The sequence below is a fragment of the Salvelinus fontinalis genome, chromosome 17 (genome assembly GCF_029448725.1).
Source record: "Salvelinus fontinalis isolate EN_2023a chromosome 17, ASM2944872v1, whole genome shotgun sequence".
Taxonomy (NCBI): Eukaryota; Metazoa; Chordata; class Actinopteri; order Salmoniformes; family Salmonidae; genus Salvelinus; species Salvelinus fontinalis.
This window is the reverse complement of record NC_074681.1, coordinates 30,771,411-30,798,163: the sequence shown is the minus strand read 5'-3', so window position 1 is coordinate 30,798,163 and position 26,753 is coordinate 30,771,411. Positions and strand designations below refer to the sequence as shown.

Below are 26,753 nucleotides of genomic sequence, written 5' to 3'. Positions count from 1 at the left end.
ACAGAAATATATTTCTCACTCTCAGTCCTTTTTCTACCCAACTTCATCTATTTATATATAGTGAGTTTCCTGTAAACAATAGATATTTATTCCTTCTCTTTTAGCTAGGTAAAAATTTATATTTTTTTATGATCCGCTAAGCCATTACAATTGTAACTGGCTATTCTTATTTCACCACTTACCATAATGATACCCAAGTTGATACCCAACCTACCATCAAAAAGCACCATGATGATTAATTGTCCACATAGCTGTACCATAATATTTTCACTGTTAAACATACTGTAGCTGCAACTGTGTAAACCTCCAATTGTCCTAATATTCCACCCACTACCCCCCCCCCCCCCCCATATCTAGGTCTGTTGTCACTAAGCCCATCAAACCATCTCCCTGACTCATGATGCACACTTGCTTCCTAAGGCAAACCCTTGGCTGCCAGTTGGCGCAGGCCAGAGGGAAATATGGGCAGTCCCATGATAACATAATTAAGTACTGCCACCACACATTCAAAGCCCCATAGGTCTATTGCATATCTATGGGGGTGCTTTTTAAGAGAGAACCAACCAAATAACATGGAAAACAGTCAGATTTTTTTTTATTAACAACAATAATATATAATATTAAAGGAAATAATAACAGCACAATATTATAAATTCATGCTCATTTAAGAAATGAAAAGAAAAATACCTATAAATATCGCTAGACCAGTTATTTTTGTCCATTACAGAGAGACATATTTGTCCTATAGGCATATTTACCACTATATTTCATCTAGTGCTCATTATATCCTGTTTTATTCCGACAAAAAGGAAGAAGGAAAAAGGAACATACATTCTTACGGCTGCTAATGACTGCCAGTAAAAAAAAATGTTTTTAAATTGTACTCTTCTCATGCACAAAGAGCTTGAACCTAACACTACTTTCAAACTCTAAATATATAAAAACAATATATTCATACTAAGAGGATAGAATGATAATCTACTGTACAAATATCAAACAGAGAGAGATGTAAATTGAATCTACACAATTTATGCTTGTACAGTAAATACATAAAACAGTAATACAAAACTGTAATTTACAATCTATCAGGTGTCCACAACAGCCCTTCCTTTCCATGGGAGAGCAGACTCATCTGGCTGACAGTGGACCGTTCCAGCAGGATCTAAAAAACAGGATAGGTCTGCGGAGCACCTAGAGGAGCTGCCGGAGTTAACCACACACAGAAATTGCGTTGGTCAGGTGGCTCACTCCCTTCTCATAGTCTCCTGAGGGTTGGAAAACAAAATAGATTTGTTGAAAAGGAACACTGTCAGGTTGGAATTAGATGAACCCTAAACTAATAGAAAATAATATAGAAAATAATATATCTTAAAAATAACTTATGAAAACTTCTAATCAGGCAACAGCCCCCTTACAGTCTCTGGTACTATCCCCTGAGATAATTGAATACTTCACTATTGTAAGTCATCCAACCATGATAAAATGTAAAAGGACCTGCAGGACTTTTCAATGTGCATGATCCAGACTTACTATGTAATAATTGTGATTTACATATCTCATAATTATGACTTATAACTCGTAGTCAGATAATTTTTTGGGTGGAGGGAAGGGGCTTCCACATTCCATAGTGATCAAAACATAGCACTGTGTTAGAGAGGAAGAGGCAAAGTGAGAGGGCTCACTCTCGCCAAAATCTCTCAAGAATAAGCCCAATGCATTTCTATTGGCTTAATATGCAGACCTAAGTTTGTCGCCTGCCTTCCCGTCTTTGGGAAAACGACTCCCATTGTTATGGCGGGGACATGAGCATCTTGTCATTATACACAGATCTCTGACTGAGTGAAATTTTGTAATCAGAATAATCTGAAGTCTGGCGTCAAAACTGTGAGCTTCATGTAGCTTTCAATAATGCCTGAAGATGTGAGGAGCAAATTATACTGTTTGATTTCAGATATTCTGTATATGAGATCACATCCATTTATGGGTTGGTTTACACATACAAACACTGGTACCCAAAGTAATACTAAATAAACAATGGTATCCCCTCTGAATGTTGTTATACTTTTTGGATAAGATATTTAGGAGCCAGAAGCCTCATGTGGTTCTAGACACTATGACAGTGTGGACTTGGCTGGTGAACAAGACTATGAAGCCACGCCCACTTCTAGTGACTTTAGTGAACAACATATAGAGGTATCAGGACAGAATGTTCTAACCAAAAGATGTGACATGTTCTGAAAGATATGATCATCTTTGGAGACAACCATTTTTACTTTCATATTACTACCCTCTCACTAATCTCGGTGACCCAAAAGTAAAATTATCTGGAGAAAGTTTGTCATTTCCTTTGCAAAGGAATGAAGCAAAGTCTCCTCCGTGGCAAATGGAAACCCCTCCCTTCCGCTAATTTCACCATGTTAATCATGGACAAAAAGGACATTTTTGCATTCATACATTTTTACGATATAGCTAATTTTGACATTGTGGCTGTGGAATCTAGTGGAAACGGTTCATCATCCGCACATGGTCTTGAAAATCATAGCACCAGATTAAGCACCGCCTTCTCCCAATCCTTATTCGTCCAAATACTCAATTAAGTAAACCCCAAACTAGGAACTACTGCTGCACGTAAACACATAATTCTGTGAGCCTTTTATATTATATATATATTTTTATTAACAACAAATCAATATAGTAAGTACATGTGGGAACACAAGTATATATAAATAATATACAAAAGACAATTGGTCTAGGGGGTACAATATCACATTACACAAGGACCTTAAGGGACATACATACACTTATTATTCTAACAGCTTTTTTGTTAGTAGAGTATTTAATTGTCTTAAAATACAGTTCAATTTCCCTTTGTAAGGTAAGAAAATGTGGTGTTTGTAAATTTACATTTGTGAATTTGAAATTTGGCCAAAAAATTATGAAAATAATGACATAAAAATGTTTCCGCTTATTTCTATCGTAGGTAAAGAATCCAAGCAGTACATCTCTCCACAATAGTGTAAGATCTTCATAAATGTGTTCAATTATAAATCTACTAATGTCTTGCCACAGTTTTCTTACATGAATACAATGCCAAAAAAGATGCAACACTGTTTCTGGGTGGTCATTACAAAAGGAGCAATTAGAGTTGATGTTTTCCTTAAACTTCTTTATATAGTGGTTGGCAGGATAATATTTATGAATAATTTTAAAGGAAACTTCCTTAATTTTGTTAACAAGTAAGTATGTGTGTGGCAACATCGAAACTTTTTTCCAACAGATATTATCAATAAATCCAATCCAATAAGGCATGACATAGATACAACATCCTGCTGAAACAAGGTTTGTATCGCTCTGTTGTTGAATGGACCAAAAGAGAAACAAATCTTTCCCTGATGAGTCAGCAGGGTCAACGGAAGGTAGGCTCTGAGGGTCAGGTCTTGACATGTTCCTGAATAATAAAGCAACACCTGAGGGAATTGCCTCTAAAATAATTGCAAAGTCTTTCGGTGTTACAGGGACCTTGTAAAGTGATAAGAATTCCTGAGTATATAACTGAGTAAAAGGAGGGGCACTGCCAGAGCCCTGCAAAATGACCTCCAGCAGGCCACAAATGTGCATGTGCCTGCTCAAACGGTCAGAAACAGATTCCATGAGGGTGGTATGAGGTGGGGGTTGTGCTTACAGCCCAACACCGTGCAGGACGTTTGGCATTTGCCAGAGAACACCAAGATTGGCAAATTCGCCACTGGCGCCCTGTGGTCTTCACAGATGAAACAGGTTCACACTGAGCACATGAGCACATGTGACAGACGTGACAGAGTCTGGAGACGCCGTGGAGAACGTTCTGCTGCCTGCAACATCCTCCAGCATGACCGGTTTGGCGGTGGGTCAGTCATGGTGTGGGGTGGCATTTCTTTGTGGGGCCGCACAGCCCCCAATGTGCTCGCCAGAGGTAGCCTGACTGCCATTAGGTACCGAGATGAGATCCTCAGAGCCCTTGTGAGACCATATGCTGACACATGCACATTTGTGGCCTGCTGGAGGTCATTTTGCAGGGCTCTGGCAGTGCCCCTCCTTGCACAAAGGCGGAGGTAGCGGTCCTGCTGCTGGGTTGTTGCCCTCCTACGGCTTCCTCCACGTCTCCTGATGTACTGGCCTGTCTCCTGGTAGCGCCTCCATGCTCTGGACACTACGCTGACAGACACAGCAAACCTTCTTGCCACAGCTCGCATTGATGTGCCATCCTGCATGAGCTGCACTACCTGAGCCACTTGTGTGGGTTGTAGACTCCGTCTCACTAGAGTGAGAGCACCGCCAGCATTCAAAAGTGACCAAAACATCAGCCAGGAAGCATAGGAACTGAGAAGTGGTCTGTGGTCACCACCTGCAGAATCACTCCTTTATTGCGGGTGTCTTGCTAATTGCCTATAATTTCCACCTTTTGTCTATTCCATTTGCACAACAGCATGTGAAATTTATTGTCAATCAGTGTTGCTTCCTAAGTGGACAGTTTGATTTCACAGAAGTGTGATTGACTTGGAGTTACATTGTGTTGTTTAAGTGTTCCCTTTATTTTTTTGAGCAGTGTATAAAGATAGAGCGCCACATGTTAGTCTAGAGATACCTTCAGCCTTGGTTATTAGGACTCTTCCTTTTAAAGATAAGTCCCTCTGTATGTAGCCATTGATTTAGCTTCTTCTGGGATTTTGTAAATAAGAGGGTTAACATTTAGTAAGCCTCTAGATTTCTGATCCTTTGTAATGGTTATGTTACGGCTTTCTTCCTGGGGTCAAGGAGAGGACCAAAATGCAGCGCGGCTATTGTTCAACATGATTTAATAAAGAAGATACAAATAACGTGAACTCACGTTATTTAGGTTATGCCTAAATATGCAAGTTCTTCTTTTACTGGAATACCATAATATGAAGGTGTCACACAATCTTTGACAGCCATGAGTTCACATTTATTAATGTTAAGATATAGACCAGATGCTTTGGAAAAGGATTGTATCACATTTATCGATATGGGAATTTGGTTAGCATCTTTCAGAAAAAGTGTAGTATCGTCAGCCAGCTGACTTATAATAATTTCTTTACCAGCTATGGAAATACCTTGTACTATTATTTATTTAAAGAATTGATCTATTATTTAAAGAATTTGTAAGAAGTTGGGTGATTAATAAAAACAGGTACGGAGAGATAGGACAACCTTGCCTAATTCCTCTCTTTAACTCAAATCTAGGTGAGGTGCCATATTTCAATTTGATAGAGCTGTTACCATTTGTATAGAGCGTCTTAATAGCCTTACAGAAGAAATCCCCAAAGCCAAGTCTCTCGAGGGAGTGGAAGAGGAACTGATGCTCTACCGTGTCAAATGCTTTATAAAAATCTAAAAATAATATTAAGCTATCCTCGGTTATTAGGTAGTCAAGTATGTCTAATACTAGTCTGATATTGTTAGAAATATGTTTGTTCCTCATAAAGCCAGACTGTGTTTCATCAATGATTGCATCCAGGACTTCTTTAATTATTATCTTATAATAATTAAATTATCTTATAGTCATTATTAAGAAGAAAAATTAGATGCCAGTTATCGATAAGCAGCACTTCTTTTTTAGGCTTAGGTATCAGTGTTATTAATATCTTTTGCTGGTTTTGTCGCTATCGCTACTGTTGCCTTGAATCAATGCTGTTGTGTGGTTGGCTATTGTAGTAAGCTAATATAATGCTATATTGTGTTTTCGCTGTAAAACACTTAAAAAATCTGAAATATTGGCTGGATTCACAAGATGTTTGTCTTTCATTTGCTGTACACCATGTATTTTTCATAAATGTTTTATGGTGAGTATTTAGGTATTTCACGTTGGTCTCTATAATTACTCTGGCTGCTTCGGTGCTATTTATGATGGTAGCTGTGATGGTAGCTGCAATGTAAAAATATGATTTATACCTCAAATATGCACATTTTTCGAACAAAACATAGATTTATTGTATAACATGTTATAAGACTGTCATCTGATGAAGTTGTTTCTTGGTTAGTTTGGTTGTTTCTTGGTTAGTTTGGTTGGTTTTGTGCAAGCTACCTGTGCTGTGAAAGAAATGTCTGTGCTTTTTTGTATTTGGTGGTGAGCTAACATAAATATACGTGGTGTTTTCGCTGTAAAACATTTTAAAAATCGTGCATGTTGACTGGATTCACAAGATGTTTATCTTTCATTTGCTGTATTGGACTTGTTAATGTGTGAAAGTTAAATATTTCTCAAAAATATCTTATGAATTTCGCGCTCTGCCTTTTCAGTGGAATGTGGAAGGAGTTCCGCTAGCGGAACCCCGGGGCTAGACAGGTTAATGTTTATCCTCATAATCCTGGACTATCGGACCACCATTTTATTACGTTTGCAATCGCAACAAATAATCTGCTCAGACCCCAACCAAGGAGCATCAAAAGTCGTGCTATAAATTCTAGGACAACGCAAAAATTCCTTGATGCCCTTCTAGACTCCCTATGCCTACCCAAGGACGTCAGAGGACAAAAATCAGTTAAACACCTAACCGAGGAACTCAATTTAACCTTGCGAAATACCCTAGATGCAGTTGCACCCCTATAAACTAAAAACATTTGTCATAAGAAACCAGCTTCCTGGTGTACAGAAAATACCTGAGCTCTGAAGCTAGCTTCCAGAAAATTGGAACGAAAATGGAGCCACACCAAACTGTAAGTCTTCCGACTAGCTTGGAAAGACAGTACCGTGCAGTATCGAAGAGCCCTCACTGCTGCTCGATCATCCTATTTCTCCAACTTAATTGAGGAAAATAAGAACAATCCTAAATGTATTTTTGATACTGTCGCAAAGCTAACTAAAAAGCAGCATTCCCAAGAGAGGATGGCTTTCACTTCAGCAGTAATAAATTTATAAATTTCTTTGAGGAAAAGATCATGATCATTAGAAAGCAAATTACAGACTCCTCTTTAAATCTGCGTTGTCCTCCAAAGCTCAGTTGTCGAGTCTGCACAACTCTGCCAGGACTTAGGATCAAGGGAGAGACTCAAGTGTTTTAGTACTATATCTCTTGACACAATGATGAAAATAATCATGGCCTCTTAACCTTCAAGGAGCTTACTGGACCCTATTCCAACTAAACTTCTGAAAGAGCTGCTTCCTGTGCTTGGCCCTCCTATGTTGAACATAATAAACGGCTCTATCCACCGGATGTGTACCAAACTCACTAAAAGTGGCAGTAAATAAGCCTCTCTTGAAAAAGTCAAACCTTGACCCAAATTTTTTTTTTTAACTATCGGCCTATATATTTAATCTCCCATTCCTCTCAAAAGTGTTTGAAAAAGCTGTTGACCAGCAAATCACTGCCTTCCTGAAGACAAACAATGTATACGACATGCTTCAGTCTGGTTTTAGACCCCACATCATAGCACTAAGCCTGCACTTGTGAAGGTGTTAAATTACCTTTTAATGGCGTCAGACCGAGGCTCTGCATCTGTCCTCGTGCTCCTAGACTATAGTGCTGCTTTTGATACCATCGATCACCACATTCTTTTGGAGAGATTGGAAACCCAAATTGGTCTAGATGGACAAGTTCTGGCCTGGTTTAGATCTTATCTGTCGGAAAGATATCAGTTAGTGTCACTGAATGGTTTGTCCTCTGACAAATCAACTGTAAATTTCGGTGTTCCTCAAGGTTCCGTTTTAGGACCACTATTGTTTTCACTATATATTTTACCTCTTGGGGATGTCATTCGAAAACATAATGTTAACTTTCACTGCTATGCGGATGACACACAGCTGTACATTTCAATGAAACATGGTGAAGCCCCAAAATTGTCCTCGCTGGAAGCCTGTGTTTCAGATGTAAGGAAGTGGATGGCTGCAAACGTTCTACTTTTAAACTCAAACATAACAGAGATGCTTGTTCTAGGTCCCAAGAAACAAAGAGATCTTCTGTTGAATCTGACAATTAATCTTGATGGTTGTACAGTCGTCTCAAAATAAAACTGTGAAGGTCCTCGGCGTTACTCTGGACCCTGATCTCTCTTTTGACAAACATATCAAGACTGTTTCAAGGACAGCTTTTTTCCATTTACGTAACATTGCAAAATTCAGAAGTTTTCTGTCCAGAAATGATGCAGAAATATTAATCCATGCTTTTTTTACTTCTAGGTTAGACTACTGCAATGCTCTACTTTCCGGCTACCTGGATAAAGCACTAAATTAACTTCAGTTAGTGCTAAATACGGCTGCTAGAATCCTGACTAGAACCAACATATTTGATCAAATTACTCCTGTGCTAGCCTCCCTACACTGGCTTTCTGTTAAGGCAAGGGCTGATTTCAAGGTTTTACTGCTAACCTACAAAGCATTACATGGGCTTGCTCCTACCTATCTTTACGATTTGGTCCTGCCATACATACCTACACGTACACTATGGTCACAAGACGCAGGCCTCCTAATTATCCTTAGAATTTCTAAGCAAACAGCTGGAGGCAGGGCTTTCTCCTATAGAGCTCCATTTTTATGGAATGGTCTGCCTACGCATGTGAGAGACGCAGACGCAGACTCGGTCTCAACCTTTAATTAAGTCTTTATTGAAGACTCATCTCTTCAGTAGGTCCTATGATAAAGTGTAGTCTGGCCCAGGAGTGTGAAGGTGAATGGAAAGGCATTGGCGCAACGAACCGCCCTTGCTGTCTCTGCCTGGCCGGTTCCCCTCTCTCCACTGGGATTCTCTGCCTCTAACCCTATTACAAAGGCTGATTCACTGGCTTACTGGTTCTCTTCCATGCCATCCCTAGGAGGGTTGCGTCACTTGAGAGGGTTGAGTCATTGACGTGGTCTTCTTGTCTGGGTTGGCGCCCCCCCTCCCTGGGTTGTGCCGTGGCGGAGATCTTTTTGGGCTATACTAGCCTTGTCTCAGAATGGTAAGTTGGTGGTTGAAGTTTTCACTCTAGTGGTGTGGGGGCTGTGCTTTGGCAAAGTGGGTGGGGTTATATGCTGCCTGTTTGGCTCTGTCCGGGGGTATCATCGAATGGGGACACAGTGTCTCCTGACCCTTCCTGTCTCAGCCTCCAGTATTTATGCTGCAGTAGTTTATGTGTCGGGTGCTAGGGTCAGTCTGTTATATCTGGAGTATTTCTCCTGTCTTATTCGGAGTCCTGTGTGAATTTAAGTATGATTTCTCTAATTCTCTCTTTCTCTATTTCTTTCTTTCTCTCGGAGGAGGACCTGAGCCCTAGGACCATGCCTCAGGACTACCTAACCTGATGACTCGTTGTTGTCCCCAGTCCATCTGGCCGTGCTGCTGCTCCAGTTTCAACTGTTCTGCCTGCGGCTATGCAACCCTGACCTGTTCACTGTGATTACTATTATTCGACCATGCTGGTCATTTATGAACATTTGAACATCTTGGCCATGTTCTGTTATAAACTCCACCCGGCACAGCCAGAAGAGGACTGGCCACTCCCCATAGCCTGTGTGACAATACAGAGGCGGATGCAAGATGCAAGCAACGATGGTTTAATGAATACAGTTTACAACAGCAACAGGACAGACAGACTGTACTCAGACGGAATCCGACCCAGGGACTAAGGTGTATCTTCCTTGATAGCGTGCAGAGAAATCCAGGGGAGTGTGTCCGGATGGGTAGGAAGGAGCACAGAAGATAATCCACACAGGGGCGACGAGAGAATGAGCACGAACACACGACACAACCTCAGGGAAGAAAACAACGATCTGACAACAAGAAACACTGGTTACAGAACATATAAAGGGAAGCTAAGTGATTCCAGCTGGCGCAGACAATCAAGCCGAGATTGGGAACCACGCCCACACAAACACGGGAGAGAGAGAGAGAGAGAGAGAGAAAAGGAGGCAGTGGATTCATGAACCGTGACAGCCTGGTTCCTCTCTAGGTTTCTTCCTAGGTTATGGCCTTTCTAGGGAGTTTTACCTAGCCACCATGCTTCTACACCTGCATTGCTTGCTGTTTGGGGTTTTAGGCTGGGTTTCTGTACAGCACTTTGATATATCAGCTGACGTAAGAAGGGCTATATAAAGAAATGTTATTTGATATAAGTAAATACATTTGATTTGATATCTATTTTGGCACAAACAAGAAGCAAATGACTTCTCTAAACTTATGCTGAGCTGTCATTCTTTTGGATCTGAAGACAATACTGCAGGGTTCAAGGAGAGATTCAATGCAAGTCTAAATGCCAATACACAATCAGTCCCCTTGACGATTCAGAGGTTGCAGCTGTCTGACTCTGCTGTGTACTGCTGTGCTCTGAAGCCCATTGTTACAACAGGATATACACTGTTTGTGCACGTGCGTGCGTGTGTACAGTACTTTGTGTTGCGTGCCGTTTTTTTAAGTCAATGGGAGGTGTTATATAACTGAGGCAGAGGAAAGGCATTGCCTTTTATAGCTGACAGTGATAAACCAGGGGAGTCATTCTGTCATAACTATACGTGTATTCACTCTTTTCACTGTGCTAAATAACACTTACCAGCATGTTACGAGGATACATTTGGATATATGCACTAGTGGGTGAATTTGATGCTATTCATCATATCCAATCACTGTGAATTTAGTGTTAGGTTCTAATTTTCTGAGTAAATAGCTCACGGACACTAGAGAAGCTTAACCAAGTTTAATTCTTCCCAAAGGGTCGATACAGCTGCATTCAGACAAACAACATTTCATACATGAACTGATATTTAACCCTTTCTCCAAGGCTGAGTCTCCTTCTCCACAACTGAACAGCCAATGCATCACTGTTGCTAGACAGAACCTTAGTGATATCTGTTCTTCCTCACTTCATCTAACCTGACCTCTACCCCAAAGTGCTCACTCCTCCCCAACTCAAGGCAGTCATGGTTATTGATACCAGACTGTGTCTCTTCTCCTCCCAGAGGAACCCTGATGGCTAACAATAACATATCCTGACATAATGTAAACGTTATACATTCTCCCTCTCTCCCTCAGTGACATTGATAGGTTCTAAGATCTCCACCCGTCTCCCCTACACATTCCAAAGCCATCTGACTCCTACAGATAACCATTAACTTCTGATGTAAAAACTAGTCTCGTTCACGGTTGGACACTATCCTTATGAATATACCAATGTTCCAAGTTTCACCCAGAATCTAACAGTAGTTACTTATGACTGGAGTCATATTCCTGTGAAGGATCTTCTGTCCATTTTTAATGCACTTGACTGAATAATGATTTGAATTTTATAATAATTTCCTGATAACAATTCCTGTTTTCATGAATGTTTTACAGGTGTCAGTTATGGGAATGACATTATTCCAACAACAGATAAGATGTTAGGTTGGAGGGTGATGTCATAAATCTTTCCTGTAATTACTCCTCTGCTAGTACTCTCCAATGGTATCAACAGTACCCTGGATCATCTCCCATCTTCCTCTTCCTCACTGGAGTGTCCTCAAACCCCTCTGTAGTGAAAGCTAAACCTGAAGACCCTCGACTGTCTGTTAAACTGAACAATGAGAGAACCTGTGTAGATCTGGAGATCTCCTCTGCTGAAGTGGCAGATTCTGCTCTTTACTACTGTGCCCTGGAGCCCATAATTAAATGAAACCCAGACACACTGTACAAAAATGTGAACTGAAAACACCAACATCCCCTAAGAGAAACATGTCAATTATTAGGTTACCTTAAATAGACAAAAAAATAATAATGTAGGCTGGAAATGAACAGTGAATTATTTGTTGAAACAAATGAACAAATGAAAAAGTGACAGAAACTCATTCGGTTATCCAAATATGTTGCAGATTTATACTGTAAATTATAGCTATAAAGATGAAAACAAAATTGCCTGTATATTAATGAATTGCCTTAACACCTGACTCATTTTAGGAGGGAGAACATTGTGTTTAATACTCTCTAAAAAGACTTCAAATTCTATGTGAGCCTTGACAGACTGGGACATACTCTTTTCACGCCACTTCGATACAGCTACGTCCGGAAGTGATTTTCGTAGCAGATTTGGGGGGCATTTTCGCTAACCCTAATAACACCGTACCCAAACCGGCCGCACGCGTGCGCCATCGTGCGCAAATAGATTTTGTCCTCCAACACCAAACTCGACATGCAGGTTGAAATATCAAAACAAACTCTGAACAAATTATATTAATTTGGGGACAGGTCAAAAAGCATGAAACATTTGTGGCAATTTAGCTAGCTTGCTTGCAGTTGCTAGCTAATTTGTCTTGGGATATAAACGTTGAGTTGTTATTTTACCAGAAACGCAAGGTCCTCTACTTGACAATTAATCCACACATAAAACGGTCAACTGAATCGTTTCTAGTCATCTCTCCTCCTTCCAGGCTTTTTCTTCTTTGGACTTTATATGGTGATTGGCATCTAACTTTCATAGTTATCATGACAACTGACCGAACTCAGTTCATCTTTCAATCACCCACGTGGGTATAACCAATGAGGAGATGGCACGTGGGTATCTGCTTCTATAAACCAATGAGGAGATGGGAGAGGCAGGACTTGCACCACATTCAGTGTCACAAATAGAACTGACTTCTATTTTAGCGCTTGGCAACACAAAGCTCGTTGGCACGACACGAGCAGTGTGGTCAGCATGTTAACTCTTTTCCTAACCTTAACCTAATTCTCCTAACCTGCCATGATAAAGTAACTTTGTCATAGCAGTATTGAAGTTGTGTGAAAAGTGTTTTTCTTGACGGATTCTTGCCATTTCACTGGCAACGAGAATTTGTTCACGAGACGAGAGATTACTACTCACTAACAACATGAACAGTGTTTGAATGTGTTCTGATTTGTCATGTTGTTTGCCAGGACATGTTCCCTGCTATTCTTGTATTAACTTAATCTACTGTACAAATGGCAAACAGAGAGAGATATCAATTGAATCTGCACAATTTTTTACGTTTGTACAGGACTATTATTGGAGAATTTATATTTAGAGAGAGGATATCACTGCAGATTGTAATGAGGAGAAATGTATTCTTATAAGAAATAAACCATCAACACTGCTCCTCACTACCCTCAGCACAGAGGACACTTTCCTGGAAACTAGAAACAGCATGATAAGAGGGACACAAAGTGCAGAGCCCTAGTCAAAAGTAGTGAACTACAAAGGGAATAGGTTGCCATTTGGGACACAAGCAATATTAACTCTAATAAGACTATATAAATGCACATGGTCTGAAATCGATGCTCTTCATTATAATGCTAATAGAGAGCCTGTAGGGCAGACTGGGTATCTGGATTAGGGTTGCAATTTGTTTTTCAATAAATTCCCTGGATTTCCAGAATTAGGACGGAATAAACTGGAAATCCTGAATCTTTCAACCATGATTTCTTGGAAACCAGTGAATTTCTTTATTGCAAAATATTTGCAACCTTAATCTGAATTATATTAATCATATGAGGTGTGCTGATGACATACTTCCTGCCCTGATTAGTTGCAGTAGTTAGTAGGCCATATTAGTAGGCCTAATAATCCTAATAATCTGTATCTAGGTGTTTGTTTGAGACAATGGAGAACAGGCTCTTTTGATATGTGTACATTTCCGGCACTGAAAGCATTCTTTCTCAGGTTTTCAAGGATTTGTCTTGACATGGTGTTACAGAGAAGCATTTCAGGAAGGTGTGGACTTTGTTAAAATTAACAGTATATGCCCTTACAGTTTACCATGGCCTTTAGTCAGTTGGAGCTTCATCATACATTGAACTGTATGATGTTGGCATCACTACTGTATTCTCTGTAATTCTTTCTTCATAGAGAAATGGATATTACAATTTTACATGCAGCACAACACAACATTCTTAGACATCAATGATGAGATACTGCACAGTATGTGGTGAATCAATGGTAGTTGTTGAAGGGTTGAAGCCTGTATAATCTCTTGTGGACAGATCTGACCAAACTAGGCAATATTTTAGTTCTGGGTTAATCGAGAGTAAAGCCTATATAAAGTTAAGATTCATTTGAGTCAAACGGAAGGGACATTTTCATCAGATAGCAAGCCTCCAGTAACTGTGCATTGATGGTGACATGTCTATTATGTCTCATTTTTGTATTTGTTTACATTAGTAGGCAAGGCAGGTAGGCTAGGGGCCCTAAGCAACAATTATTTAGACATTGTTTGAGCATATGCAGCAACAAGATAGAAGGGTGTGTGTGCATGGAATGAATGCTACCATTTAGAGACTACAAAAAACTATCCATCTGGAACATGTCTTGAACTGCGCTTTGAATGCCACGTTTGATTTATTTTCTCATACTGTTTGCTCAACAGCATTGCTTCATTACTCAACTCTTTGAACGATTGTACTTCCTGTAATAAAAGCTACATCGTCCGGCATAACACAGGTTAGCATTAGATAGTGGTCATGTCATAAACAGCGCGCCCACGTGACCAAACCCGAACTGTGGCAATATGAAGGAGAGCAGTTAACTTCGACTATCGATTACAACTATTGATTTACAACTTTCCGAAGTTTTCCCTATTGTGGAACGTCTTATCATCTCCCAAGGAAATGTTAGAGTTTGTTTTACCTTTGTTGTTTGGCTTTTTGGCGCTCTACTTATTCAGCGTGCGGTTCAGCAGAACAAGGCAAGTGGTGGATGAATTCCGAGTTTATTTGAAGTTTGTGTTGTTCGCGTTACTGTTTAGGAATATAACTTTCGCCTAAACACTTTGAGCTGATAGTTGTTCAAGGTCCTTAAAACCACAACAATTATTTGTATAGCGTTCATGCAGGAGATTATTTGCACAAAGGTTACCAAACTGTTGTGTAAGAACATGAAGAAGATTGCCTCAATTAAATAGATACGACTGTCTTTCGTACAGTTTATCCTAGATGGTTGTTTCTTGAGTGAGCGTCTTGTTGGTGCTTCATTTGAGTTTTAGCTACATTGTTACAACTTTTTTTTATATAACTAATAACTAGTGTAACTATAGCCAACAATTTATAACGTGCAACTTCATGTGAAATGTTGTGACAATGTAGCGACCATAAATGTGACGTGTACAAATTTGCTGAAATGAAATGCGTTATTTTAGGAATTATAAAATCTGCATTGGCCAACGGCCAGATAGGTGAGAGATGTTTTCCCAATTAGACCGAAGATTTACATTGTTAAAAATACTATGACAGTGTAGCCTATGTATGCAACTGAGTGTAGCTATATCCAAACAAACAGTCCTTTACCTTTTCTTCAGTGTTGTTTGCTCTATGAACATAGTTTTCATAATCTTAAATACCTTTATTACTTCCCCTTGATAAGATAGTAGGATGCAGTTAATGAATGTCTTGTTAAGTTCCATTTGCTGCTGTTACTGCGAGTTCATGGGACTGCAAACCCTGTGTTCGTCCCAAATGGCAACCCAGCCCCTATAGTGCACTATTTTTTTTTACCAGAGCCTTGCAATAGCCGTGTCAAAAGTATTGCACTATAAACGGAATAGGGTGCCATTTTGGGCTGCAAACCTACTGTGTTCTCTGTGAGAAGTAGGTCAGCCACAAACACAGTCTCTAAAGGAATTTCCTTCAGCATTGTTTGCAATGGCTGGTGAACTCCCAGAGAGGCAGTCACTGAGGTTCAGACCTGGTGGGTTCAAATACTATTTGAAATCTTTTGAACTCTTTGAGCTTTTGCTCTAAAGTCTAGACTGCCTGTAGTGCCAGATGGTGGGGGTTACAGTTTTGGAACTATTCTATTGGTTAAATTGTGCCAGACAAGCTCAATCAAGCGCAGCTAAAGTATTTAAAATGATTTAAAATAGTATTTGAACCCAGGTATGCTGAGTATAGTCATCATCCCCGGTGTTCCCCACCCCACCACGCTCTTCTTATCTATGCAAAAGCGAAGTACCTTGCTGTTGATGATCTTGTGTAAGAGGAACATGTTATGGATTGCATTTTGTTGCCCCTGCAAGCTGATTGCAACATTACTTAGTAATGGGTTGCAACTTCCTAGCAAATAGGGCCTCAACAGTAAAGGTAAATGGGATTCCATATTCTACATACAGTATCATCTTATTGTGTTTAATGTGAAGTATAACAAATGACAGGTCTAATTGATAAACACTCATTGCTGCTGTGTGGGCATCTGTTGTTATATTGTTACTGACGCATGGGGCCCTTATTCTGATGCTGTCCTCTCCAAATGTGCTCACTGCTGGCAGACACTATCAGCCTCCCTGATTGCTTCTGACAAGTGGCTGGCAGGCAGGCAGGCGGCAGTGTGGACTAGGTGGGGGCACAAGCACAACAACAAGCAAGCCTGGGCTGAGACTTGTCAGTTTGAGGCCTCACAAATAGCAGATAGTCTCTCATGACCAGCTCTCTCCACACACTAGCAGGAGAAATGGAATATTATCCCTTGGATGGATAAGCACACACATGAGTTAGTTTAGCACTGACATTGTACAGATTAGTATTGTTTTGTTGATACTCATGCATTATTTTGTGACACAGGACACTGTGCTCTGTGCTGCACCACGTCAGCTATAGATACAGTATTTTCCTGCATAAGACGTTTTGTGTTTCCAAAAACAAGTACAGGGCATGAATGATGTTGAAATCTATGGTAACAGTTAGCCTATGTATTCGTTTTCAATGACACAATACTTTGTAGTATACTGCACCATACAATGCTGCCTCTATTTTACCAGTATAATGACCCACTGACATTGTGTGTCTATAGGGCAAATATGGGAGAAGATGACGGGTAACATTGTGCCCCTAACTCAGCTACTGTATGCTAATAGTCTTGTGTACACACCCGGTGGCTTTAGACTGTATAAGCAAATGTCTCGCTAGCTCAACCTCGAACTGGTCAAATTAACCCTGATTGGTAACCATATTCTTAAGCTTCAAAAATCATTGAACAAATATTTGATAATAGCTTTCTGAATCTGCTCAGTTTGTATTACAGTTTTCTGTCCACTACTGCAAGATTATCCACAAAAAAGGAGAGAGGAGGTTCTTTGCTTAGCGTTTGAGTGGAGTTAATATAATTTAAGGGGTGTCCAGTGTGTGTCTGTCATGTAATGTAATGCACATACACACCAACACACACTCACAGCCCACTCTGCTGTCCCATGTTGTAAAGGCATTGAACCACTGGTCACTTCCCATTTCACACTGTGTATTGTTGTGGAAATTCAGTACTGAGAGAGACTTGGTCATTTCTTCAAACAATCATTTTTTTTTAATATCGATTTATTATTGCAATAATGAAACCGTCGACCCCACACTCTGAAGTGCGTTGCCGAGTGCTTAACTGATAAGGAAAAAGCAGATGTTATATAGGACCTAAACATGCTTAGTCAGACTGGTTTCAACTCCCATAAGCCACGTTGGTTATCTATGCAGGATGGTGTTTTACCCACAAACTGGCTTAGTTTGTCTATGGAATGCCAGCTTTTAGGTTTTTATCAATCAAGTCATTGTCAGGTCATGCTATCTCTAGCAAAACCCATTTTCCTTGACTCTACGCCCAGGCTAACTGCAGGAAGCTAGAGGGGAAACCATCTCTTTAACAGTTGCCAGATCAAGCTTCAAAAGACTCCTCTCAGTTAACTCAGAAAGGGAGCGAGAGAGTCCTAAGAACCTTATTCTATTTCATAAAACAACCATTTGGTGCCCTTTCCCACCTGAACAAAAGGACCACCTATGTGAGAATACTATTAATTGACAGCATTCAACACCATAGTGCCCTCAAAGCTAATCAATAAGCTAAGGACCCTGGGACTAAACACCTCCCTCTGCAACTGGATCCTGGACTGATCCTGATGGGCTGCCCCCAGGTGGTAAGGGTAGTTAACAAGACATCCGCCACGCTGATCCTCAACACAGGGCCCCTCACGATTGTGGACTACAGGAAAAGGAGGACCGAGCACACCCCCATTCTCATCGACAGGGCTGTAGTGGAGCAGGTTGAAAGCTTCAAGTTCCTTGGTGTCCACATCACCAACAATCTACCATGGTCCATGCAAGAGGGCACGGTAAAACCTATTTCCCCTCAGGAGACTGAAAAGATTTGGCATGGGTCCTCAGATCCTCAAAAGGTTCTACAGCTGCACCATCGAGAGCATCCTGACTGGTTGCATCACTGCCTGTTACGGCAACTGCTCGGTCTCTGACCGCAAGGCACTACAAAGGGTAGTGCGTACGGCCCAGTACATCACTGGGGCCAAGCTTCCTGTCATCCAGGACCTCTATACCAGGCGGTGTCAGAGGAAGGCCCTAAAAATGGTCAAAGACTCCAGCCACCCTAGTCATAGACTTTCTCTCTTCTACTGCACGGCAAGCAGTACTGGAGCACTAAGTCTAGGTCCAAGAGGCTTCTAAACAGCTTCTACCCCCAAGCCACAAGACTCCTGAACATCTAATCAAATGTCTACCCAGACTATTTTGCACCCCCCCCCCCTTGTTTTATGCCGCTGCTACTCTCTGTTATTATCTATGCATAGTCACTTTAATAACTCTACCTAGATGTACATATTACCTCGATTACATTGACTAGCCAGTGCCCCCGCACATTGACTCTGTACCGGTACCCCTTGTATATAGTCTCGTTATTGTTATTTTGTTGCTCTTTAACTACTTGTTACTTTTATTTCTTATTCATATTTTTTAAACTGCATTGTTGGTTAGGGGCTTGTAAGTAAGCATTTCACTGTAAGGTCTACTGCTGTTGTATTCGGCACATGTGACTAATACAATTTGATTTGATAAATATAACAATCTTGTAATCCTGCTACACAGTATTTAAATACTCTATCCCTGACATAGCTTATTCTAATATATCTACTAGTTTACATTGTATTTTAGTTACACTGTTTATTCACACTTCATATTTATTTATATACTGGATTCTTGACATAGCTCAAACTAATATATGTACTGCTGTACATGTCATTCTTAGTTCATCTTGTGTAAATTCCCCCGGTGTACATATGTATAGATTGCATTTTGATACTGCTAGAGTGCTATTGGGGTTGTTCATTGGATTTGCCCGCCGTTCTTGATTTCTTGCCATTTTTTCTGTGTTTTTTTGTACATTTGACATTTGACTGCATTGTTAGGAGCTAGTAACATAAACAATGCCCTGCACCGCTATAACACCTGCTAACTGTGTATGTGACCAATTAAACTTTGATTTTGATGTGTTCTGAAGGACCTGTGTGTGTGTGTGTGTGTGGCTGTCCTGTTGACAGGGTCAAAACTGCCCCTGCCTTTCTTTAAGCCAATGATAATGCATGGATGATTTTTACTGCACACCCGTGCATGCTCACACACACACACACACAGACACACACACTCACATACATGGATTAGAAGGTAATATTTAATTTGATCTGTAGGATAGACAGTGAGAGAACAGAGCAGTGTTAGATGTACAGTGTTACATTTCCCTGGGAAAATAACCAGCCTACTCTTCCTGTAATCACTAAGCGATTATATTGCTATGCAGGACTCCCATGTTGCCTTCTTTGTAATTGTCTTCCATCTGTATTCACTTAAGGGTTAGGGTTGCAAAATTGCGGGAACTTTAAAAAAAAATCACTGGTTTTCCCGAAATCTCAGTTGGAGGTTTCCTGGAATCAGGGGGGAATAAGCAGGAAATCTGGCATCATCCAACCAGGATTTCTGGAAAACCACAGAATTTGTAATAATTTCGCAACCCTACAGCTATTTATAGCTGTTTGAGTTGGATACAATTTGTAAGGGAGTGATTCATGCTCTGTCATCAAATTTTGTCTGAGATGATGCTCTGTGTTATAATCTCAACTTGGCACAGCCAGAAGAGGACTGGCCACCCCTCAGAGCCTGGTTCCTCTCTAGGTTTCTTCCTAGGTTCCTGCCTTTCTAGGGAGTTTTTCCTAGCCACCGTGCTTCTACATCTGTATTGCTTGCTGTTTGTTGTTTTAGGCTGGGTTTCTGTACAGCACTTTGACATCGGCTGGTGTAAAAAGGGCTTTATAAATACATTTCATTGATTGTGTCGTGTCTTTGTGCTCAATTCTCGGTCTTTAAATTCTTCCTTTAAACCTTGCCACCCAGCATCTGCTGTATTTGTCTGTTACACTGTATATGTGTTAAAAGAGAATAGATGTTGGGGATGGCTGATACGAGTCCAGCTTGAAGGTTTGGGAGACGCTCAATCACATGCCTACGCCTTGTTTCTGTTACCAGTTCCTTTGTCCATAAGATCTCATTTATATTGTATCTGAAACCAATAGATCAATGCTTTATCTCTTATTTCGCCTGAAAGATTTTGCATGCATATATTTGTTGATGATATGACATGTTGTTTATATCTTTTATAGGAGAAATGGGGAGCCTCCACTTGTAAATGGTTGGATTCCATTCCTTGGGAAGGCTTTGGAGTTTCGAAAGAATGCACATGGATTTCTTGCAGAACATAAGGAGCAACATGGAGATGTATTTACTGTGCTGATTGCTGGTGAGAGATACTAATGATTTATTATAGATTTTAAAATATTGTAGTTCTAAAAAGAAGCAAATTTATGTTACTGAAATGGTTGACAAAATCTATCTTTTCTATTGCGCTTATTACTTATGGCATAATGCTCTTTTAAAACAGTAAAGTTTTACACAGTACACGTGTTTGTTGTCTATTGAAATACAATCCTGTCCTCGTATTTCCACAGGTAAATACATGACGTTTATAATGAACCCGTTGCTGTATCCGTATGTCATCAAACATGGCAAACAGCTGGACTTCCATGAGTTTTCTGACCAAGTGGCCCCCGTGACGTTCGGTTACCCCCCTGTCAGGAGCGGCAAGTTCCCCGGAATGGACGAGCACATCCAGAGGTCCTTCCGCCTTCTGCAGGGCGACAACCTCGATAACCTGTCAGAGAGCATGATGGGAAATCTCATGCTTGTGTTCCATAAAGACTACCTGGATGGGGAGAGCGAGTGGAGGACTGAAAGTATGTACCAGTTCTGCAATTCGGTCATGTTTGAGGCTACATTCCTGACCATGTATGGCAAGCCTGCCCACACCAACAGACACAGCGGAATGGTGACGCTCCGACAGGACTTTGTCAAGTTCGACAACATGTTCCCCCTCCTCATCGCCAGGATCCCCATCTCTTTGCTGGGAGGAACCAAGACCATCCGGGATAAACTCATCAACTACTTCCACCCTCAGAGGATGTCTACATGGTCCAACACGTCTGGGTTCATAAAGGAAAGAGCAGCACTGTTTGAACAGTATGACTGCATGGGAGACGTAGATAAAGCAGGTATACACAGCCGATATACTGTAGTACCTAGGCTTATTTATATGTTTCTGTGATGTACTTTACCTTACTTCCTTCATTTGAATATGTTAATCCATCTCGGTAATATGCCTTGCCACCGTGATATATAGGCCTAAGGCCGAGACAATAAGAAGACATAATGGCAGAACAAATTTAACCACAACTTTGTTTCATCACAAAACCGGAGAGCAACATCTATCCGGTGAAGTCCACAAAACATATTGCATGTAACAAACAGTTACATGACCTAGAGCATGGTCCAGCAAGTTAATGTTTCTGACATTTTCAGACTACTAGACAACTATTGATTTAGAACCAGGGAGAGTTCCCGCAAGTTTCAAAGAAACAGGCGCTGTCTTCACTATTCCAGAAGCATTTCGACTACAACATTTCAACATCATCTATTCACGTATAATTAGTCTAATACAGTGACTACTAAAAGTTGGTAAAAAAAAAATGTTTTAGTCCAATCGACGTAAGCTTAATATCATATGGCTGTCCGTGGCACTAATTTCGGATGTGGCTGTCCCATGGCACTGATTTCTCTCTGTGTGTGTGTGTGTGTGTGTGTGTGTGTGTTCAGTTATCCCCCTTTCCCTTTCAAGTAGAAAAAACATGTTGACTTACCCTACTGGTAGAAAAACGCCAATACCATCCTCGTCTTTCATGTTGTTTAAACGGTCTATGACTCGTACAGTATACGCTCTTAGTTTTTGTTGTACTAGGCTGCCTGGCTAAAATGCTTGTTCGCTAGCCTAACCTCCTTTCATAGGCAATGAGGCGCCAGGCCAGCTTGTTAACATTAAGCTACTATATCTAGCTACATGTTGAACTTCCATCCTCTCAGACCAGGGGCACAATGTATGAATTTACTGTTGATTCAGAATCGCCGTTATAATCATTGGCCAGTACGGAGAATTAAGTAAAACCACAAGTCCAAATTCCTATCTATATCCATGGCTAATTTAGGGAAGGGACAATGACATTTTTCTTTTGATGTGATGTGATTGGTGTGAAGAGAAATCCAAACTGGTTTCCCTTTACACTTTTCTTTGGTACATCAGGACCATTCACAGTTGAGCTCACTCAGTTTACCTCAACGCTGATTGGCTATAATTGTTTTCTTTTTTTATCAAAGGAGGCCAAATGCTTGTTGGCTTCCCTTGCATTCAATGCTACGGGCGGCAACAATGTCATACTCTTTTTGACCAGAAAGCATCAGATAGATGAGCTACGCATACTGAGACAGAGGGGTGCTGTTTTGATGTTAATTCCAGTGAGATACATTCAGCCTCTTGGGAATTGAAGTAAATTTATGAAACACAGAGCGATGAATGATACATGATTTTGTATGTTTGTTTGTTTGTTTTTTTGGTAAATGTTTTGGTGAAGCCTGGCATCCCTTGTCATCCATGAATACACAACACTGGTTAAGCTACCCTTAAGAAACATATATTTTACTTAACTGAAATTACTTTGAAAAAGTAGTTCACTACATCCAAACTTCTTAGTGAAAAATTATCATATGTAAATCTGAAATGTTGTAGACCGCAAATTGCAAGACAGATCACTTTGGGGTCATATGTTAACAGAATGTGTAGTTAAGCCTATTAAACACAAAAAAGATGTTCAAGTATGAATTAGGCAGGTCTGCCTAAAATAAAGGAAATTATTGCTGACGTACTGATCCTAGCCCAAGTTCATAGGATTTCACCCCGATCATGAAAATGTCTGGGACGGAAAGATCGTGGCGAAATTGTGTAGTGTATACCCGACATTACCGTTAACTTTACCATATACACTTATACCTACACAGTAATAACTGTAGGAACAATATGGTATTACCATGTAGCGGCATCTCTATACACCTACAACATAACGTGCTACTTTGACTTCAACCAGAACCTCCCAAACCTAACTAATAGACTCTCTTCTCTGTACCTGCCACAGCTCATCATTTTGCCATTCTATGGGCATCGGTGGGAAACACAGTTCCAGCTACCTTCTGGGCCATGTATTACCTGTTGACACACCCAGAGGCCCTTGCAGTAGTGCGTGAGGAGATCCATTGTGTCCTGAAAGTCTCAGGACTAGAAGCAGACCACAACCGAGACATCACCTTCACCCGAGAACAGCTGGACAGCCTACTGTATCTTGGTAAGGTTTCATTGTATTCTGCTATATCTGGCTTATCATTCTTGCCTACTTTATCTGGGTAGGTTATAATTGTGGTGTATCGTTGTTAGGTCTGTCTGCGTAGTGTCCAATTTGTCCTCAGCATTTTATGACTGATAGAATGTATAATTGTATTCCTCCTTGATTTGAATAAGTGGTCTTTTTGGCTCAGCCCCAACTAGTACAGACAGATTTCAGTTGTCTATGGTAGAGGGCCTTCCAATCCTCTGTATAGCTGACTATGCATACATATATACCCATAGGTCTTCTTATCATACTGCTACTGTATAGTGGCAGGTGTTCTATGTGTGGCTCTGTGTACAATTTAGGGCAAATCGTCCTGTCCCACCCCCAACAAACCAGTGTCTGTGATTGTAGTAATGAAGCCAGTTCAAAAGGATCCCTCCAGACTCTGTACCTGTCACATTAGATCACACTGCTGCACCCACCATGCTGACTGTAGCCTTATCTCTTCTGACAACTGCATGCTCAGGGACAAATGCCACTAGTCTAGGCTGGCTGTGGCTCGCTCGCTCTCTCTCTCACACACACACACACACTACTGACAATTTCATCTCCTCGGGGGAAGACAGTCAAATATCCGTTTCACATCTGTTTGTTCTTATAAGTGATAGGGGGTTGGATGAGTCCTTAGTTACATTTTGGAATCTTCTCTCTTTTTTGACCTATAGTGTCTTGTCTCGGTTAAGATTGTAATGGTTTTAATGAAACACTGATAGTCAGGATTCCTTGATGGATACATGTGGAAACAAAGCTATGTATGACTTGGTTACTCAGCTTGTGCTTTAGCTATTTTGCTAGAACAGTTCATATTGCTAACTAATAGCCTTCAAGTCTCCAAGCTTTCTCTTCTGTGTGAGTACATGTATGTAGTGAGTCAGTACTATTGTGGCCACTCAAGGTAAAAAAAAAAAAAAAGAACAGATTGGCCAGAATAAAACCCATGGCAATGTTGGTAGCTATAAAACATAAACCCATGGTGACTAACTGAACTGTTCTGTTTTCAGAGAGCTCCATAAATGAGAGTCTGCGGCTGTCTTCAGCCTCCATGAACATCCGTGTGGCCCAGGAGGACTTCAGCTTGCGGCTGGAGGGAGAGCGCTCCATCGGAGTGAGGAAAGGAGATATCATCTCCCTGTATCCCCAGAGCATGCACATGGACCCCGAGATCTACGAGAATCCAGAGGTAAAGAAGACCTCAGAATTCTGTGGGCGTTCTAGAAAAGCTGTAGGCTTTCTTCACTGTGTCTGGTCTGGGAGTTGTGTATGTTCTACTGTAGTGCCTCCCTCCACCACCCACACCACCTGCTATTTGTGTGTGTGTGTGCATGTGTGTGTGTGTGTGTGTGTGTGCATGTGTGTGTGTGTTTGTCCCCAGGTTAGATTAATGAGAAGCATGCATGGACTGTGAGTGATTGAATCCACACACTGGCCTTCAGAAGGTCACAACATGCATGCTAATGTAATCAGGGTGTGATGGGTGATAATCTTGCCATGATCTGTGACTGAACAAAATGGAATCTTTCCTGGAATATGCAATAAACATAAAATATGACCCTTTGTTATATCACCCCTTTGGGGTGAAGGAGCTTTAAAATATAGGAGGTCGAAAATAATAATAGCCTGAGTGCCAGTCTGTGCTATCATGCCAACTCCTTGTCACTCCTTGTCATGCCAAACATGAACTTGGTTTGGCTTGACAATGACATCAATGGAGTTTTCAAGAGCATAAAAAGATCTGGGATCAGGCAAATAATAATAATCCCGAAAATAATGAACTAGAAACATATTATTTATTACCCGTCCAACAGATGTACAAGTTTGACCGATACGTTGAAGACGGAAAAGAAAAGACCGACTTCTATAAGGACGGCCAGAAGCTGAAGTACTACCGGATGCCATTTGGCTCGGGCTCCACTAAGTGCCCAGGAAGGTACTTTGCTGTGAATGAGATAAAGCAGTTCCTATCTCTGCTGCTGCTTCATTTTGATATGGAGGTTGTGGAGGGGCAGGAGCCGTGTTCCCTGGACTCTAGCCGTGCTGGCCTGGGTATCCTGCTCCCTGCCACAGACGTCCAGATCTACTACAGACCACGTCAGGCCAGAGAGGAAGAAGGGGACCTCTGTATAAAGGAAGAATAAGGGCTAAGCCCCATGCAGCTCATATGGACTTTTACTATTTTCTCATAGGATGCATCCCAAACGGTACCCTATTTATTCCCCACCTAGTGCACTATTTTAGACCAGGGCCCATAGGGTCATAAGTACTGCTCTATATTGGGAATAGGGTGCCATTTGAGACGCACCCATGTATTTGACTATTTTCTCATAGACTGATGTTAACTCTATGGTTATTCACACGAGAAGTTATTGACTTGCTAATTTGTCAATTTGTTATATAGGCAAGCTCCATCTGTGGGTAAGGCTAGTGAATCTGCCAGCTAGGAACCTTTTGTTTTATTCCATAGGACATAATGAGCCAATAATGAGATATAGTTAGTCGTTTTTGCTGTTAAAAACAATTACTATATCTTGTAATAAAATAAAATACAAATGTTTATTATTATGCCTTGCTTATATTATTACATAAGCTGTATCCTACAGTACAGTAGTTGAATACAATAGTTTAACTATTTTACAGGGTAAAGCACAATGTGATCATAGCTTTATGTATTAGATGGTGGGGTCCCTAAACATTTCTGATGACATATTTATTCGTATAATGTTTCAATAACAATAACTGACCATTTAAAGTTATACATTCAAATGTCTTTCCTATTTCAAGACACTAACAGGATACTTACTATTTACTATTAATGAAATCAAATAAATTAAAACCTAACAAACCAGTCCTGCACATGGCTGTAATTGTATTCATAAATTTTTACCTAAAAGTGACCTATATTCTTTTAATGGGGTCATTGGAGTCTACAAGGTTATCAACTATGATCAAAGACTAATTGTTTTGTTTGACAACCTCACTGTGGCTTTGACTTACCGATCCTTGTTTGAGCATGTTGTTTTCCTTGCTACTGAAAAGACCCCATTTATGTTTTAGGCTATATGGCTCAGTTTTTACATAGTATTTTGGGGAAATTTAAACAAGACAATTAATAACAATCTTAAATTGATGGAAATAAATTGATGGAAATAAATTGTGACTTTCAGATGTTAAGTAAGTGTGGTTGTACATACACGATTTAGAATATAATGCAGAAATATAGACCATAACATCT

General features: G+C 40.5%; 1 protein-coding gene and 1 long non-coding RNA gene across 3 annotated transcripts; one reads left to right on the top strand and one right to left on the bottom strand.

The window, feature by feature from the left end:
- Window positions 1–578: 578 nt before the first annotated feature.
- Window positions 579–15,401, bottom strand: LOC129814140 (uncharacterized). Its single transcript, XR_008753235.1, has 2 exons — window positions 15,284–15,401; window positions 579–1,265 (listed from the first exon to the last, which is right to left on the bottom strand). It is a non-coding gene; the product is annotated as an uncharacterized LOC129814140 (long non-coding RNA).
- Window positions 14,340–26,080, top strand: LOC129814138 (cytochrome P450 7B1). 2 transcript variants are annotated; one of them, XM_055866960.1, is made up of 6 exons: window positions 14,340–14,632; window positions 20,360–20,496; window positions 20,705–21,304; window positions 23,273–23,479; window positions 24,526–24,704; window positions 25,330–26,080. In XM_055866960.1, exons 1-6 carry the CDS (start codon window positions 14,556–14,558, stop codon window positions 25,657–25,659), a joined length of 1,530 nt encoding a protein of 509 aa, XP_055722935.1. In that variant the 5' UTR covers window positions 14,340–14,555; the 3' UTR covers window positions 25,660–26,080. The 2 variants fall into 2 exon arrangements, with proteins under 2 accessions (XP_055722935.1, XP_055722936.1); XM_055866961.1 differs by lacking the exon at window positions 14,340–14,632 and adding an exon at window positions 15,899–16,022.
- The last annotated feature ends 673 nt before the right edge of the window (window positions 26,081–26,753 follow it).

What these genes read in the sequence shown, in the direction of transcription:
- LOC129814138 (XM_055866960.1), top strand. Translation starts at nt 14,556, where the DNA reads ATGTTAGAGTTTGTTTTACCTTTGTTGTTTGGCTTTTTGGCGCTCTAC. An exon ending in GGACAGCCTACTGTATCTTG is followed by an intron (nt 23,480 to 24,525) that starts GTAAGGTTTCAT and finishes TTCTGTTTTCAG; the next exon opens with AGAGCTCCATAAATGAGAGT. An exon ending in AGATCTACGAGAATCCAGAG is followed by an intron (nt 24,705 to 25,329) that starts GTAAAGAAGACC and finishes CCCGTCCAACAG; the next exon opens with ATGTACAAGTTTGACCGATA.